This window comes from Cyprinus carpio, chromosome B15 (genome assembly GCF_018340385.1).
Source record: "Cyprinus carpio isolate SPL01 chromosome B15, ASM1834038v1, whole genome shotgun sequence".
NCBI classification, from domain to species: domain Eukaryota; kingdom Metazoa; phylum Chordata; class Actinopteri; order Cypriniformes; family Cyprinidae; genus Cyprinus; species Cyprinus carpio.
In genome coordinates this window covers 4,853,160-4,868,244 of record NC_056611.1, presented here as the reverse complement: position 1 = coordinate 4,868,244, position 15,085 = coordinate 4,853,160, and the positions used below count along the sequence as shown (strand labels likewise).

The window sequence follows — 15,085 nt, the reverse complement described above, 5'->3', positions numbered from 1 at the left end:
TCGAAGAAAGACTTCCAGTAAAACATCATCAAAGAAAAATTCATATCACCATCTGGACTGAATATTCAGAAAAAAATAAAAATAAATGCTTTTGTCTTGTCATCAACATTGAGCACACCAATACGCTGATAACTACCAGAAATTAATTTATTGAATTTACCAGTGCATGTAAATTATCCCAGCAATGCAAGTAAAGTGCCTTAACAAGTCTAAAAAATATTTGGTTATTTCCCAAAGGGGGAAAAAATAATAAAAAAAATTCCATGGCTTTTTCTAGAGGAAAAGTCCCTTATGATCTTCTTCAGTATGTACTTGCTCTTCAGACAATTTAGTCACTAAATAAAAAGTTGTTACTGGACTATTGGATGTTACTCAAGTTCAAATCACACTCGTATATGAAGAAGAAGAAACAAATATGAGAAACTCAGTGGATTACTTCCATATTCTTTGTTATTTGAGTTGTGATGTCAGTGGGAAATTTTCTCATTCTCCTCTTGTATTTAAAGTGTCTAGGACTGTACCACTTCTTCTTTAGCTGCATGAGATGAAAACTTATTTTTTATAATTTCTTGGATCAAGAAAAAGTCAAAGTTTGTATTAAATTTACTCCTTTTTAACCGTGAAACACTTGGATGCGCTTAAATCTGCTGTATATGGATGCTTTCCTGTCACATATCACACGTCTGCACTTCAGTAAACCAGCAGAACGCAGCTTACGGTGTTTACATCTGAAATCAGAGTAATGGGCACAAGTATCGCTGTGTTGACTGGTTTATGTTTTAGTTGTTTACATGATCAGCTTGGTGCTCTGAAGAATGATAGAAAAGCAAAAATAAATCCAGAGATAAAAGTATCATGACTCCCATCATCATCATCATCATCACACTCACACGTCTTGCATGCTGCATTTGATTTGGCTCCAGCCGCTTCTTGTTGAACTGAGAGTCAGTTCTGACTGCACACAGATTGTTTTCAACTCTTCGGGATCTCCGTGTGTTTGTGTGACTCTAGGTGTCCACTGTTCCTGTGGAGCGGAGAACGCTGAAGTCCACTGTGCCAGAGGGAGCCGACACACACGCTGAATGTCTGCTGGTCAGACAGGTGAGTTCAGATCTGGAGACTGAGCAGGATGTGGGAGACGTTCACCATCACTTTCATGACACCAGTGAGCTAATTCCACCTTCACACTCTGCTCTTACTGATGCGGCCTGAAATCAGTGACGTCTTGACACCAGGCCGTGCATGTAGAAGTGAAACCTCCAACACTACTTTGGCCAATGCTTCAGTTTCATAACCCAACCTATATATATGGGGCCTATATTAAATATATAGTATAGTAATGCTACTGTATATGTGACCCTGGACCACGAAACCAGTCATAAATCATGAGATTTATACATTTGTTATAGGACAATATTTGGCTGAGATACATCTATTTGAAAATCTGGAAACTGAGGGTGCAAAAAAATCTAAATATTGAGAAAATCACATTTAATTGTTCAAATAGAGTCCTTTGCAATGCATATTTCTAATCAAAAATTAAATATTTTTAATTAATATCATAATGATTTTGGGCATAAAACGGTACTTAGTTTTGTTTAAGAGAAACAGCAGCCAGAAATGAAAACTGTCATCATTTACTCACCCTTACAGTTTGTCATCCAGATTTCTTACTAATACTGCAGTTAACATATAGAAGAACAAGAGCGTAGATATTTTTAATATTATGTCATCTTTTTTATCCATTCATTGAACCACCAATAGTTTCATGTATGTTTAAGTTTCCAGTGGTTCTGAACCTGACGGGATATTATGAGACTCAATACAGTACTAAAATAGTGTATAGTAGAAAAATAATATAGTCTGAGGTGCATTCTTGTGATGTACTTTTGCACAAGCTTTTATAAAGGACCATGTTTGGCTGCAGAACCTCTGAACTGATTAGAGTTATATTAATTTATATTTGCTTTTTGTCATTTAGCTCTTACAGTAGGATGAACCTCTGCCTGTTGTTGTTTTCTTCTTCTTCTTCTATAGGCCTGTCAATATTACAACTCCCAGCTGCATGTGATCCAGTATAAATATGAAGAGTATGCAGGGGACTACCGCACGCTGCCCAGGTACAACTCCATTCACTTTTTTACAGACGAGGATTTTAATGTTCATTTAATAATTCAAAAATAAGTGCCTTGCTTGGCAAAGACAAAACTGAGAATTGACGTCTTACTAGCTTGGACAAGCTCGGACTGCCCAGTGGTGATTTGCAGACAGACTGTTCTTTTGTGTCTGATCCTTCAGAAGCCTGTTTTCCAACATTTATAGCCCTGTTCACACCGCCAGCAAAACACAGAGACAAACCGGCGTGATCCTATTCGCTTGAGAAGAGTATGTGGGCGTGTCCAGCTGCTTGAGAAAGTTGAGAAATGTTTAACTTTATGCAAATGAGGAGCAACTTTCAGACGCGATAACCAGTAGAAAACTGTATCAGTATGTATTTGTTGTATATATTTGTTGCTTCTTCTTCATATGCGAGTGTGATTTGTACGTGAATAACCTCCAGTAGTGTTGGGGATTGACTAGATGCATGTAACAGAATTACATAATTTGATTACAAAATAAGGTTACACTTTATGTTAAGGTGTCCGTGTTACAGTGTAATTATACTTTTAAGAACTGAGTAATATTAGTTAACTACATGTGCTTACTTTATGGTTAGGTTTAGGATTAGGGTTTGGCTTAGGGTTACTTCAATGTAATTATGCTTAATTAATTGTAATTATAGTATAAGTACTAACAACAATTTCCAACAGAAGAAAGTTACTCTTAATTCCTCGTCAAATTAGAATGAAATCTTAGTTTTATCTGCAATAAACAGGTAAATAAATAAACAACCTGAGATTGCATTTGTATATGTCCAGATTGCAGTCTAATAATAACAACAACACTCATGAGAGTCTAGCGGCATGCAGCGACAAAATCACCGGTGCTGTGAACTTATAGCAGCTCAGGCACATTGTAACAGAGCAGAGAAAGTGTGTGTGGTGTGTATTTGTGCTGGGTAAACTGGCACACTGTCTCTGGTACACAGGACAGACACAAAGAGCTCTGCTTTACAAGAGCACCGAGGCAGGCAGCAGAAAGGGCACCTGTGTGGGGTCCTGTCAGAATAAAGCTCACTGAAAGGAGTGAAAGCACCACGTGATGTGGAAAATACCACCTCTCTGAATAGGAGAGCAGGATTTAACGGCACACTGATGATTGAGGGGGTTTTCTACTTTCTTTCTTTTAGAAGTGTTTTAGACTGGCTTGTGTGTAATGTTTTCAAAATGGCCTTGAGACTGACTCTTTTGTTTTTGTGGATGAGTGGAAGTAGTGAAACATCTCTTTTGAAATATATAATAATATTCAAAAGAGATATGATATACTGTATATCTCTGCCTTCCTTAAAATGTTAGAAGGGGACAATATTATCACAAACTGTTGTACAAGTAATTGTCTTTGCTGTTGATAATATATACAAAACATAATAACTCTAAATCAAAAGAACAACAAATCCAAACTGCTGGTGGAAGTGAAGATGTTTCTCTCTCTATCGTAGTGGATGACTGATTCTTCTCTCTCTCTCTCCATCATTCTTCTGCCTGATAGGAAGCTGTATAAATCAGAGAAGTTGCCCTCGCACTCCTTTGAGATCGACCATGAAGATGTGGACAAAGATGAGGTCAGTGCGATGCATCAAGCTGAATTTACAGAAAGATTCATAAGGCCTTCTTTCCATAAAAATGTTGGAAATGATGTAAATGTGAAATTGAACATGGAGTGTGTTCAATTCCCAAATGCACATTATAATTTATTTATTTATTTATTGTGCAGGACACAACTTCTCTGTCATCATCTAAAGGCGGAGGAGGTGGAGCAGGTAGTGGAGGTGCGGGGGGGATCGGGGTTTTTAAGTCCGGCTGGCTCTATAAAGGCAACTTTAACAGCACTGTCAACAACAGTATCACTGTCCGGGTAAGAGTGCACGTCTTTCACACGCCGTCTCACACATGTCTGCATTTGACTAGTAATTTTTGAATGTGTGATCATTTTATGTATATGTCAGAGGGGGGGGGGATACTAGATTAAGGCTTCACTTAAAAGAATGGTTTATCCAAAAATAAAAATCGCCATCCAAGATTAGGATGAGTTTGTTTCTTCATCAGGTTTGTAGAAATGTAGCACTGCATCAGTGTCTCAGCAATGGATGCTCTGCAGTGAATGGGTGCCGTCAGAATGAGAGTCCAAACAGCTGATAAAAACATCACAATAATCCACAAGTAATCCACAGCACTCCAGTCCATCAGCTTACATCTGGAGAACACAAAAGATTAAACAAATCCAGCACTAAGACATTTTTAACTCAAATACATAGAGTCTATAATCCATAATAACACTTCCTCCAGTGAAAAAGTGTTCTGGTGTGAATCAGGAGAGAAATCTGCACAGATCAAGCAGCGTTTAAACAGCTCTAAACAAATATGAGGCTGAATTTTGAGATGCATTTTTCACAGCAGGAAGCATTATTATGGATTATGGACTCTAGCCAGAAGCAATGGTTTGATGTTAAAAACGTCTTTATGAATTTTTTTCTTACAAACACACAGCTTTTGTCTTCTCCAGATGTTAACTGCTGGACTGGAGTGCTGTGGATTACTTCCATTATTGTGATGTTTTTATCAGCTGTTTGGACTCTCATTCTGACGGCACCCATTCACTGCAGAGCATCCATTGCTGAGACACTGATGCAGTGCTACATTTCTACAAACATGATGAAGAAATAAACACCCTGATCTCAGATGGCCTGAGTACTTACATAGTTGCACTGATACTTTCATTCTGTCAGACTGTGTTTTCTAGAACTGTAGACTTCTCTCTAATTTAATCTACAAATTCTACATTATAAGAAGAATTACTGGAGTGAAAAATATTGCTGATTGCCTGTTTTTCTTGATGCTTGTGCTTTTCCAGTCCTTCAAGCGCAGATATTTTCAGTTGACTCAGCTGACTGACAACTCTTACATCATGAACTTCTATAAAGATGAGAAAATATCAAAGGAGCCTAAAGGCTGTATATTTCTGGACTCGTGCACGGGGGTGGTTCAGGTCCGTAAATATATATGTTTTTAAAGCGGTTCAGAAAAACATTAATAACCATGAGGTGAGCGGTGATTGATATTGAGTGTGGTTTCTGGGTTCACACAGAATAACCGCCTGAGGAAACACGCCTTTGAGCTGAAAATGAACGAAGTGACATATTTTGTCCTGGCTGCCGAGAACGAGCAGGACATGGATGATTGGATCAACACTCTCACGCGCATCCTGCAGATCAGCCCTCCGGACGGCCCGGCTCTGGATCGTAAGAGCGCGGACCTGAGCGACAGCAAACAGGGTGAGCGCTTACAAAGCACGAAGCGCTGAAGTACAGAAGGAATGATGTGCATTATTTTGTATGTGTGTCAATGTTGTTTGCAAGAAAGTTTAGTGGCGATTAACAGTCGTCTAACGCTGTTTCACACATGATCTGCTTGCATTATGGATTTTTATTTTTTTCCGTGCACACAGATGTGGCACAGAAAGTGCATTGCATGATCAGTGCAACAATTATTTCTACACCGAGTCTGTTTTTGCTATGCTGCACACATTGAATTAAAGTGAGCGCATTGTTCATGGTCAAAATGAAGATGTAGTAATTTTTCCATAAATGCATATAGTTATTCACAGTCATCCTATTACTTTAAGCTGGTGATAAAGCAAGGAAAACTAAAACGCTTACCAGGAGTTGCAATAATAACTAATGTGGTCAAAATGATAAGGTAATTGTTTTCTGTGAAATGCACCACACAGGGTGTGACAGAGTGAGAGGCCAACACCTGCATCTGTGCAAAAGGTGGTGGTCAGAGAACAACACCTTTTCTCAAGCTTGGAGCAGCGAGGCTCAGGCTCATGCGCTGTAAACACATCTAATGTGAAAGCACAGTGAGCTTCTGTACCGCATATGAACTGCAAAACACTGCATACGTGCTGCAATCTGATCACATGTGAAACAGGCTTAATATTGTGACTGCAACTTCTACCCTTGATGAACTCTGTTTGGCCTCCATTAATGATAGAAGGAAGGATTTTCTCCATCCGTAGCGCAAGGATTTTGGAAAGCATCTTAAGATCTATGTCCAAGAAGGAAATTGGCCTATAAGATCCACAGTACTCTGGGTCTTTTGTCCTTTGTCAAAACAAGAGCCTAACTTAAAGATGATGAAGGTGTGATTCTGTAATCAAATAGACTTTCAAATTACTTTCAATGATAAGTTACTTTAAAAATTCATAGGAAAGAAAAAACAAAAAAACAATTCTTTAGACAAAGCTGTCTCGTGAGAACGTCATTCATTTATGCATTCATTCATTTATTGTATATTGTTTCTCCTGAGACCTGTTTGAACCACCAGATTTAATCTATTGAGATATATTTGATACGCATTGTATGCAGCTGACGCATTTTAATGAAACTAGGTCTACATTATCTGCTACGGAACTGATGTGTGTAAAAGCTCTTAATAGGCTCTACAAGTGATCTCACAAATCCTTCAGATAGATCAGCTGATAATCTCCCTAATTCACATCATTTTCTGTTAGATCCTTCTCGTACTTAGCTGCTGCCTTGAGCTAAAAAGATGAAGGATCATCTGACACAGAAACACACATGAAGTGTGATCAAAATCCACTATTCTATTAGTGGAATCTGTGATGATCACTACATGTTTGTTTTGAGCTTTTGTTCATCATATTTTCAGCTGAAATGTTTCTTTGTTGTTGTTGTTCAGAGACCATTGATGCATCATCGAATCATGTCCCTGTCCAAAAAAATGAGGAAACAACTGAAAACGGAATCCACCCTGAGCTGGCCAAGGTGATTAATGCTTGTAATTCTGTCTTGTTACTGTACATCCTAGAGACGCAATCATTACATCCTCTTTCTGAAACAAAAAGGAAACAGGCCTTGATTCAGTCACCTTTGAACAGAGTTATTATTCAGAGGGCTAAAATTAGGGTAGAAAATCCTGCTAATATTATAAGTGCACATTCACATGCACCAAAAAATATATATATATATTTCAAAATATATTTGCTAAAATTTGTCTTAGAATATATTTATGCAAATGTATTGACTACTAACATATTTTTGGCCCTTTTTTGTATTTTTGAAAATATATTTTAAATGAATAAAAAAAAAAAAAAAAAAAACATTCAAACATTAAAAGCATTCAAAAATATATTTTGACCTCTGTACATTTCAGTCCAAGAAAATACATTCATATATTTGATTAATATTGATTAATCTACTTTTGATCTCTAGTAGGCCATCCACATTTGTATTTAACTTAAATAAAGGCTACCGAAATGTATTTTCTTGCCCCTGAAATGCATTTACAAATATATTTTAGTATATGGATGTTGAAAATAAATATATTTTCAGTGTCAAAAATGTATTTCATTGAGCTTTACTGTCTGCAACATATATTTAGCATATATTTCAAATACATTTTGGCCACAATATATAAATGCTGTATATATATTAGTATATATATATTAGTTCTGACAAATGATTAATCGTGATTAATCACATCCAAAATAAAAGTTTTTGTTCACGTAATATATGTGTGTGTACTGTGTATATTTATTATGTATATATAAATACAAACACATGCATGCATATATTTAAGAAATATATGTAATGTTTATATATTAAATATATTTATATATAATATAAATTATATTAATGTAAATATTTTCAAAATATACACTGTATGTATGTGTCTTTATATATACATAATAAATGTACACAGTACACATATATATACTGAGTAAACAAAAAATATTTTGGATGTGATTAAAATATATATATATATATAAATGCAGTTCATGATCCTTTCAGTGAGTGTCACTCTTTTACTGTTTAGAATCTTAAAAACATCTAAAGCCAAACACTTATAGACATAAACATGTAATTAATGGTATGTCATAAGAGCACTGCACATGATTAACACTGATGTTGTGATGTTTCAGTATATCTCTGAGACAGAAGAATCAGCGAGAGCTGCAAGAGGAGAGGAAAGACTCAACCTGTTCTCTCTGGATCCTGATATTCCTGTACGTCTCACGGCTGTGGAACAGTCTTTCTTGTTTTGATTTAGGGGGTTTTGTGCAGGGCATTTCACTGTGGTTGTTATTTTGGTGTGTGAGAAGCGCATGCTTTGTGTTGAAGTTTCGAGGAGTCCCAGGATGGAGTTTGGGGAGTCTGCTTCTGTCCAGCCGTTCGATGAGAAGCTCGGGAAGAGACTGATGATCTCCTGCTGCTCGCTCAACCTCACACTGCAGGGCTGCGTCAACGAGGCCGACACTGAGCCAGTGACTAATGTACGATCTCACGTCCTTTATCACAACAGAAAATTCATTCATAAAAAGTAGAATAGTTGAGTAGCACATACAGCACATTTCATAGTGCATTTGTTTGCATACCCCTTGCAGAAACTTTATCATTCAAAAAAAAAATGATTTCATTAAACAATGCATCTTGTTTTTAATTTAGGACACTACAAAAACGTGTGTTAATTTTATTTTCTGTAAAATACCTAAACATTCTTAAATCATGACCATTATTATGACATTCAGAGAAATAAAATTGCTTGAGAAACAAAATTGCTTAAAAAATTAAGCCTTTTTTTAATTTGAAGATTAAGTGAGTTCATGCTTAACAAAAGAACAAGTTCTTTTTTTTGTTTTTCTTTTCCCATGGATAGATGCTTTTTTATTGTTTAAGCATAAACTCACTTAATTTGTATTGAAAAACAAGATTTAATAACTTAAGTTTTAAGACTTAAGATCTTGATTTGTACCGGAAAAAAACAAACAAAATGAATCAAAATACTAAGAAAATAAAATGTGCACTGTACTACTCTCATTTCAATCATTTCATATATTTTATATTTCATTTTCATGTATATTCCACAAGACAAAAATAATTAGTGAATTAACACAGATGATCCTGTTCAAATGTTTACATCCCCTTGATCAGCGACTGTTTGTTTGATTATTGTTCTTGTCTCATCAGTGCCTACAAAAGTTGAGATCCTGCTTTTCTCATCTAAAGCAATTTGAGAGGGATTACAAGAGAATGCAAACTTTTGTAAACATAGATAAAAATAAATTGTTATTATTATTATTCTGTCTTCTGGGAAATACTTAAATATCTTATCTAGAGGGATATATGTATGTATATTATTATAAAGTTTGCAAAAGGCTTTAGAAATGTAGGAGACAAAAAGGGTGTGCAAACATATACCCTCAGCTGTATATAGTGTATCATTTATTAATCTGCTTATATGTGACCCTGGACTACAAAAGCAGTCATAAGTAGCACGGGGATATTTGTAGCAATAGCAAATGTCAAAATTATCGATTTTTCTTTTATGCCAAAAATCATTAGGATATTAAGTAAAGATCATGTTCCATGAAGATATTTTGTAAATTTCCTGCCGTAAATATATTAAAACTTAATTTTTGATTAGTAATATGCATTGCTAAGAACTTAATTTGAACAACTTTAAAGATGATTTTCTCAATATTTAGATTTTTTTGCACCCTCAGATTCCAGATTTTCAAATAGTTGTATCTCAGACAAATATTGTCCTCCTAACAAACCATACATCAATGGAAAGCTTATATATTCAGCTTTTTTTTACCCGTATGATTGGTTTTGTGGTCCAGGGTCACATATGTATGCTGTCTCTCCTCAGATCGAGCCTTTCTTCGTGTCGGTTTCTCTGCTGGACATACGTGAGGGCAGGAAGGTTTCCGCTGACTTCCATGTGGACTTAAACCACGAGGTTGTGCGGCAGATGCTCAGTAGCTCTGGAGGTGCAGGAGATCAAGGCTCGGATGGTGCTCCGCAGGAAAATGGCCTGACCTCACCTGTGGAGAAGAAGACAGAGGACTGCCAGCTGAGCTCCGAGCTGGAGAGCTGGCTGCGCTTCCCCAAACAGGTAACAGTGCAGGAGCCCTTTATTATGGAGGTGGACCTTCAGAGGATGGATCTGTGTTCATGTGTTTATGTGGTTGATCATTCCTGCAGGCGATTTTTTCCATTACGAACCCACATACAGACATCGTGATGGTGGCACGGGTGGAGAAAGTGTTGATGGGAAATATTTCCAGTGGTGCAGAACCCTACATTAAAAACACAGATTCCAGCAAGGTATGTCATTTAAATGAATTTACATCATAAGTTGCTTTGAATAAAAGTGTCTGCTAAATGTAATGTGTATATATATATTTATATACTATTTGGACAAAAGTATTGGGACACCTGACCAGTAAACCAACAGGAATTTTAATGGCATCGCTTTCTAAATACATCGACATTAATATGAGTTGGTCCATAATTGCAGCTGTCCTAGCTAACAGGAAATGTTCTCACAACTTCCACTAATGATTTTTAAAAGTTATATAAATGTTAAGTTCTTAAATGTTTTTAAAGTACTGTTTATGGAATGTTCTTATCGCTTTATTAATATTTGATACAACGTTGAGAAACAACATTCTTTGAATGTCCACATACTGTTATTTTTACTTAAAAAATGTCCTTAAAATGTTCAGAGAAAACGTTCTGAGAATGTTGATGCTTATGCTGCAATTTGTTCTTAATGAATGCTCTTAATGTTAGGAGGAAACATTTTTAGAATAATAAAAATAAACGTTAAAGTAATGTTATATTTCGGGTAAAAAGAAAATGATCAGAACGTTGTCACATAACTATGTTGAATGAACATGCACGAAGATGAAGATTACGGGTAAACAGCTGGTGACACACGTATACCACAGACGTGACCCGACAAACTAGAACTGAACACACAGGAACTTAAATACACGGGCAAATGAGGAAAAAGACTGAATTATCTAGACACAGGTGAACTGACTAACATAATCAAGGGAAGAATGGGGAAACTAGGTCAGGGAACACATGAGGAGAGAAAACAAACTAAAACTCCAAATGTTGGTGACAAAAGTAAGAGTTGTTTTAGTAACCTTTAAAGGGGTGGGTGACCACTTTTTTTCTAGACTTGATAGTGTTTTTTGAGGTGCAGTCTAACATCTTAATGTTTGGTTAAAAAAAAAAAAAAAGCATTATTTTTCACATAATTTACCTTTATTCTACACTGCTTTGTCCCTTCTTTGATGAACGCTCTGGTGATTTCCTGTTTTTATGAAGCCCCTCCCTCAGGAATATCAAATATGATTGGTCAGCTGGCCCAGTGTGTTGTGATTGGCTAAACCGTCTAGTGCAGTCCAGAAACGCCTCGCCCCTCGCCTCAGTGCGTGTGCTCCTGTTGTATTTTAAACAGGGCCTCTGCTGGCCGAATGGGTGCCTTAAGCAGAATTGTATTTGTTTGCAAATGTCTCAGATGTCACTTAATGTCACTGAAGTAATGGCATTTAGACAACTGTATATGTGACATAAGGATAAATGCACAGAATATTGATTTAAGCACTAATATGATTCAAGTTATGTAATAAGTGGAGATTTACTCACTGATTTTGTTCTCTCAAATACATTGAACTCCAATTTCTCTGCTTGTTCCATCCAGACTGTCCAAAAGATGTTGAAATCCAATAAACAATTCTGTAGCAAACTTGGAAAGTACCGCATGCCTTTTGCCTGGTCTGTAAGGTAAGGGGAACCTGAATCTCTGGTGCTTCAGCTATGCCGGAACAAATGCTCAACAAAAAAAAGCTCTTGCACTATTAACAGTTTATTTAAATTCAATCATAGCATTTCTTCCGTCTGTATATTCCAGGTCAGTATTTAAGGACCACCAGGGCACAGTGGACAGGGAAAGTCGCTTCTCTCCGCTCTTCAAACAGGAGAGCAACAAGATTTCCACAGAAGACCTCATCAAGCTCATCACAGAGTACAGGAGGTACCACCAAACCAGTCATAAGGGTCAATTTTTTGAAATTGCGATTCATACATCATCTGAAAGCTGAAATTATCTTTCCATTGATGTATGGTTTGTTAAGAGGACAATATTTGGCAGAGAAACAACTATTTGAAAATCTGGAATCTGAGGGAGCAAAAAATCTAAATATTGAGAAAATCATCTTTAAAGTTGTTCAAATGAAGTTCTTAGCAATGCATATTACTAACCAAAAATTAAGTTTTGATATATTTACAGTTAGAAATTTACAAAATATCTTCATGGAACATGATCTTTACTTAATATCCTAATGATTTTTGGCATAAAATAAAAATGTATAATTTTGACCCATACAATGTATTGTTGGCTATTGCTACAAATATACCCCAGAGACTTAAGACTGCTTTTGTGCTCCAGGGTCACAAATCTCACATCATCATAAATGACCTCAGTAAAATCAAGTGTTTTTTACAGGGCAGAGAAGGCCAGCAAACTCCAGATCATCCCTGGAAACCTTGAAATAAACGTGGACTGTGTTCCCATGGAATGTCCCAGTACGTCTGACTGATACCACAGTCCTCGCATTTGAGGCCAAACTGAAGCAAAACGCAATTTTACTTATAAATGTTGTTCAGTTTTTTATGCATTTAACACAAACGCTGTTGTGTGCCACACACTCATCGTCATGCATGCATGTTCCTCAGACTGTGTGACGTCCTCATATGTGGCTCTGAGGCCGTTCGAGGACTGCAGTCTTCACGCTCCGACGGTGGAGGTGGACGAGTTCCTGCAGGACTCTTCTAAGTTTGCCCAGCCTTACAGAGTCTACAAGAATCACATCTACATCTACCCCAAACACCTCAAGTATGACAGCCAGAAGAGCTTCGCAAAGGTGAGGAAATCACATTCACACTGGACCTTTAGAGTCACAAATACTATGAAATCTGAATCAATTGAAATTACATAAACTTGCCCATGTCAGACCAACAGAGTGCTTCAAATGCTGTCCCAACAAGACAAACAAGGGTATCTGAAGAATTGAAGTAGCACTTTAGTTTAGGAACCAGTTCTCACTATTAACTAGTTGCGTATCAGCATGCATATTACTACCATATTGGCTGTTCATTAGTGGTTATAAAGCACATATTAATGCCTTATTCTGCATGATCATATTTTAGATCCCTTAATCCACTCCATATCTAAACTTAACAACTACCTTACTTTTAATAAGCAGCTAATTAGGAGTTATTTGAGGCAAAAGTCAGTTAATAGTGAGAATTGGTGACCAGAATGTCAAATGTATTGTACAATATTGCTGAAATGACAGGGATTTATGAGTTCCCAGCATGCATTACAGCATGAATAAATGATGTGGTTGCTGTTATAGGATTACTATTTTACTATTTGCTGACTTTTTTATTTTAAACTTCTGTTGTTGTTTTGTCATTATTGTTAGTTAGCCTTTGCTGTGTTGTGATGTTAAGAGCTCATCTTTTAACATTTGTTGACTGTCAGTGTTCTTGAGGTTAGTGTGTCAAGGTCTATGTACAAGCTTCTGAAACTTACATCTTCGCTTTGTAAGGTGATTGTTCCTTTGGAAACTAAGACAGCATATGAGGTGTCTTAAAAAATATGGTTACCGAAATGATAGAGCAGATTATTTTGTTACTAATTTAAAATAAACTTATCAAGAAATCTGTATTTTATTGGCTGAGATAAATACAATCTGACTAAACACAGTTCTGTTGCTTGTGACCATTTTTGAGAGTTTAATTGTTTAAAGAACCTAAAAATCTTAATGCATCATGCTGTGTTGAATTGTAAAGTTTTCTCAACTAGTGTCATTGAAATGTTGTTGCAAAAATGTCTGGCTGTGTGTATTTACATAGAAATCTAAGATTAATACATCAAAAAAAAAAAAAAAAAAAACCTAAGCCATTGTAGTACTGCTGCGTGCATTAGCAGCATATTATAGAATATATATATAATATTACTAATATAATATAGTATAATATGCAATTAGGTGTATTCTTGGCCAGGGGAAGTGCTGTGTTTAGATTGATTAGATGACTAACAAGTCAATCAACACAACAAATTAATATATCGGAAAAAAAGTGTCAATCTCAGCAACATAACATATTAATAGATTGAAGTTTGTCAGAAAAAAAAGAGGTCATGAATAAAAACATGAATCTAATCAGTCTACTATTTTATTGCAACTCAACAAAAAGGTTTCTGAAAATATTTAGCTTATACATAGTTCCCCTTCATGAACTGAAGCTGCATAGAAATGGTTTGTCACGAGTGCAAGCTTCTCTTGCTCTACGTGCTCCGCTCTCGCCTGACCATGTTCGATGAGACCGGCAAGGCTCGTGATCCCACTGGCAGCGGTCCGCTGTTGCCAAGCCACGACATAGATTGTTGAAATGGGGGTCGCAAGTGGATTTAGCGGAGGGATCCGAAACGGGCTTGTCTTTATCTCAGTCCTCACCAGCCAGAAAGAGAGCCAGGCGCTTCATCTATCTCCCTCCAAGGAGGTTGATGTGATGAGCATTGACACAGAGGAGACTGTGGACTTCACAGCTACCAGCTACCTACTTTTATCTGTCCCTCGTTCTAGCTGTAAATCCAATGGTGACCGAGCTTTTGCTGTTGCTGCCCCTAAACTATGGAACAGTTTACCCCTCATTATTAGGGCCTCTCCATTGCACGTTTTTAAGTCAAACTTAAAAACTAATTTTTACATCCTTGCATTTGATTGATGCTGTGTACGGTACCTTTGATGTATGTTTTGTGTATATATACATATTTTAATTTAAATTTTTACTTTTCCATCTTTTCTTTTAAAGGGGTCATATGATGCTGCTAAAAAGAACATTATTTTGTGTATTTGGTGTAATGAAATGTGTTTATGCAGTTTAAACATTAAAAAATAAAAAAAACAGATTATTTTCCACATACTGTACATTATTGTTTCTTCTCTATGCCCCGCCTTCTGAAACACGTTGATTTTCACAAGGGTCATCTCTTTTTGAAAAGCGAGGTGTGCTGTGATTAGCGTTGCGTTGTGATTG

At 36.5% G+C, this 15,085-nt stretch overlaps 1 protein-coding gene across 11 annotated transcripts in view; it reads left to right on the top strand.

The window, feature by feature from the left end:
- dock10 (dedicator of cytokinesis 10) overlaps nt 1-15,085 on the top strand; it is a 110,505-nt gene that overhangs the window by 57,266 nt on the left and 38,154 nt on the right. For all 11 annotated transcript variants that reach the window (XM_042738973.1, XM_042738981.1, XM_042738974.1 and 8 more), the window contains exons 3-17: nt 1,012-1,101; nt 2,038-2,120; nt 3,649-3,721; nt 3,874-4,014; nt 5,011-5,145; nt 5,245-5,431; nt 6,861-6,946; nt 8,104-8,187; nt 8,302-8,454; nt 9,834-10,079; nt 10,169-10,291; nt 11,682-11,764; nt 11,892-12,014; nt 12,486-12,565; nt 12,716-12,903. In XM_042738973.1, coding sequence (XP_042594907.1) covers nt 1,012-1,101; nt 2,038-2,120; nt 3,649-3,721; nt 3,874-4,014; nt 5,011-5,145; nt 5,245-5,431; nt 6,861-6,946; nt 8,104-8,187; nt 8,302-8,454; nt 9,834-10,079; nt 10,169-10,291; nt 11,682-11,764; nt 11,892-12,014; nt 12,486-12,565; nt 12,716-12,903 — 1,875 coding nt within the window. The remainder of the gene's footprint in view (nt 1-1,011; nt 1,102-2,037; nt 2,121-3,648; nt 3,722-3,873; nt 4,015-5,010; nt 5,146-5,244; nt 5,432-6,860; nt 6,947-8,103; nt 8,188-8,301; nt 8,455-9,833; nt 10,080-10,168; nt 10,292-11,681; nt 11,765-11,891; nt 12,015-12,485; nt 12,566-12,715; nt 12,904-15,085) is intronic.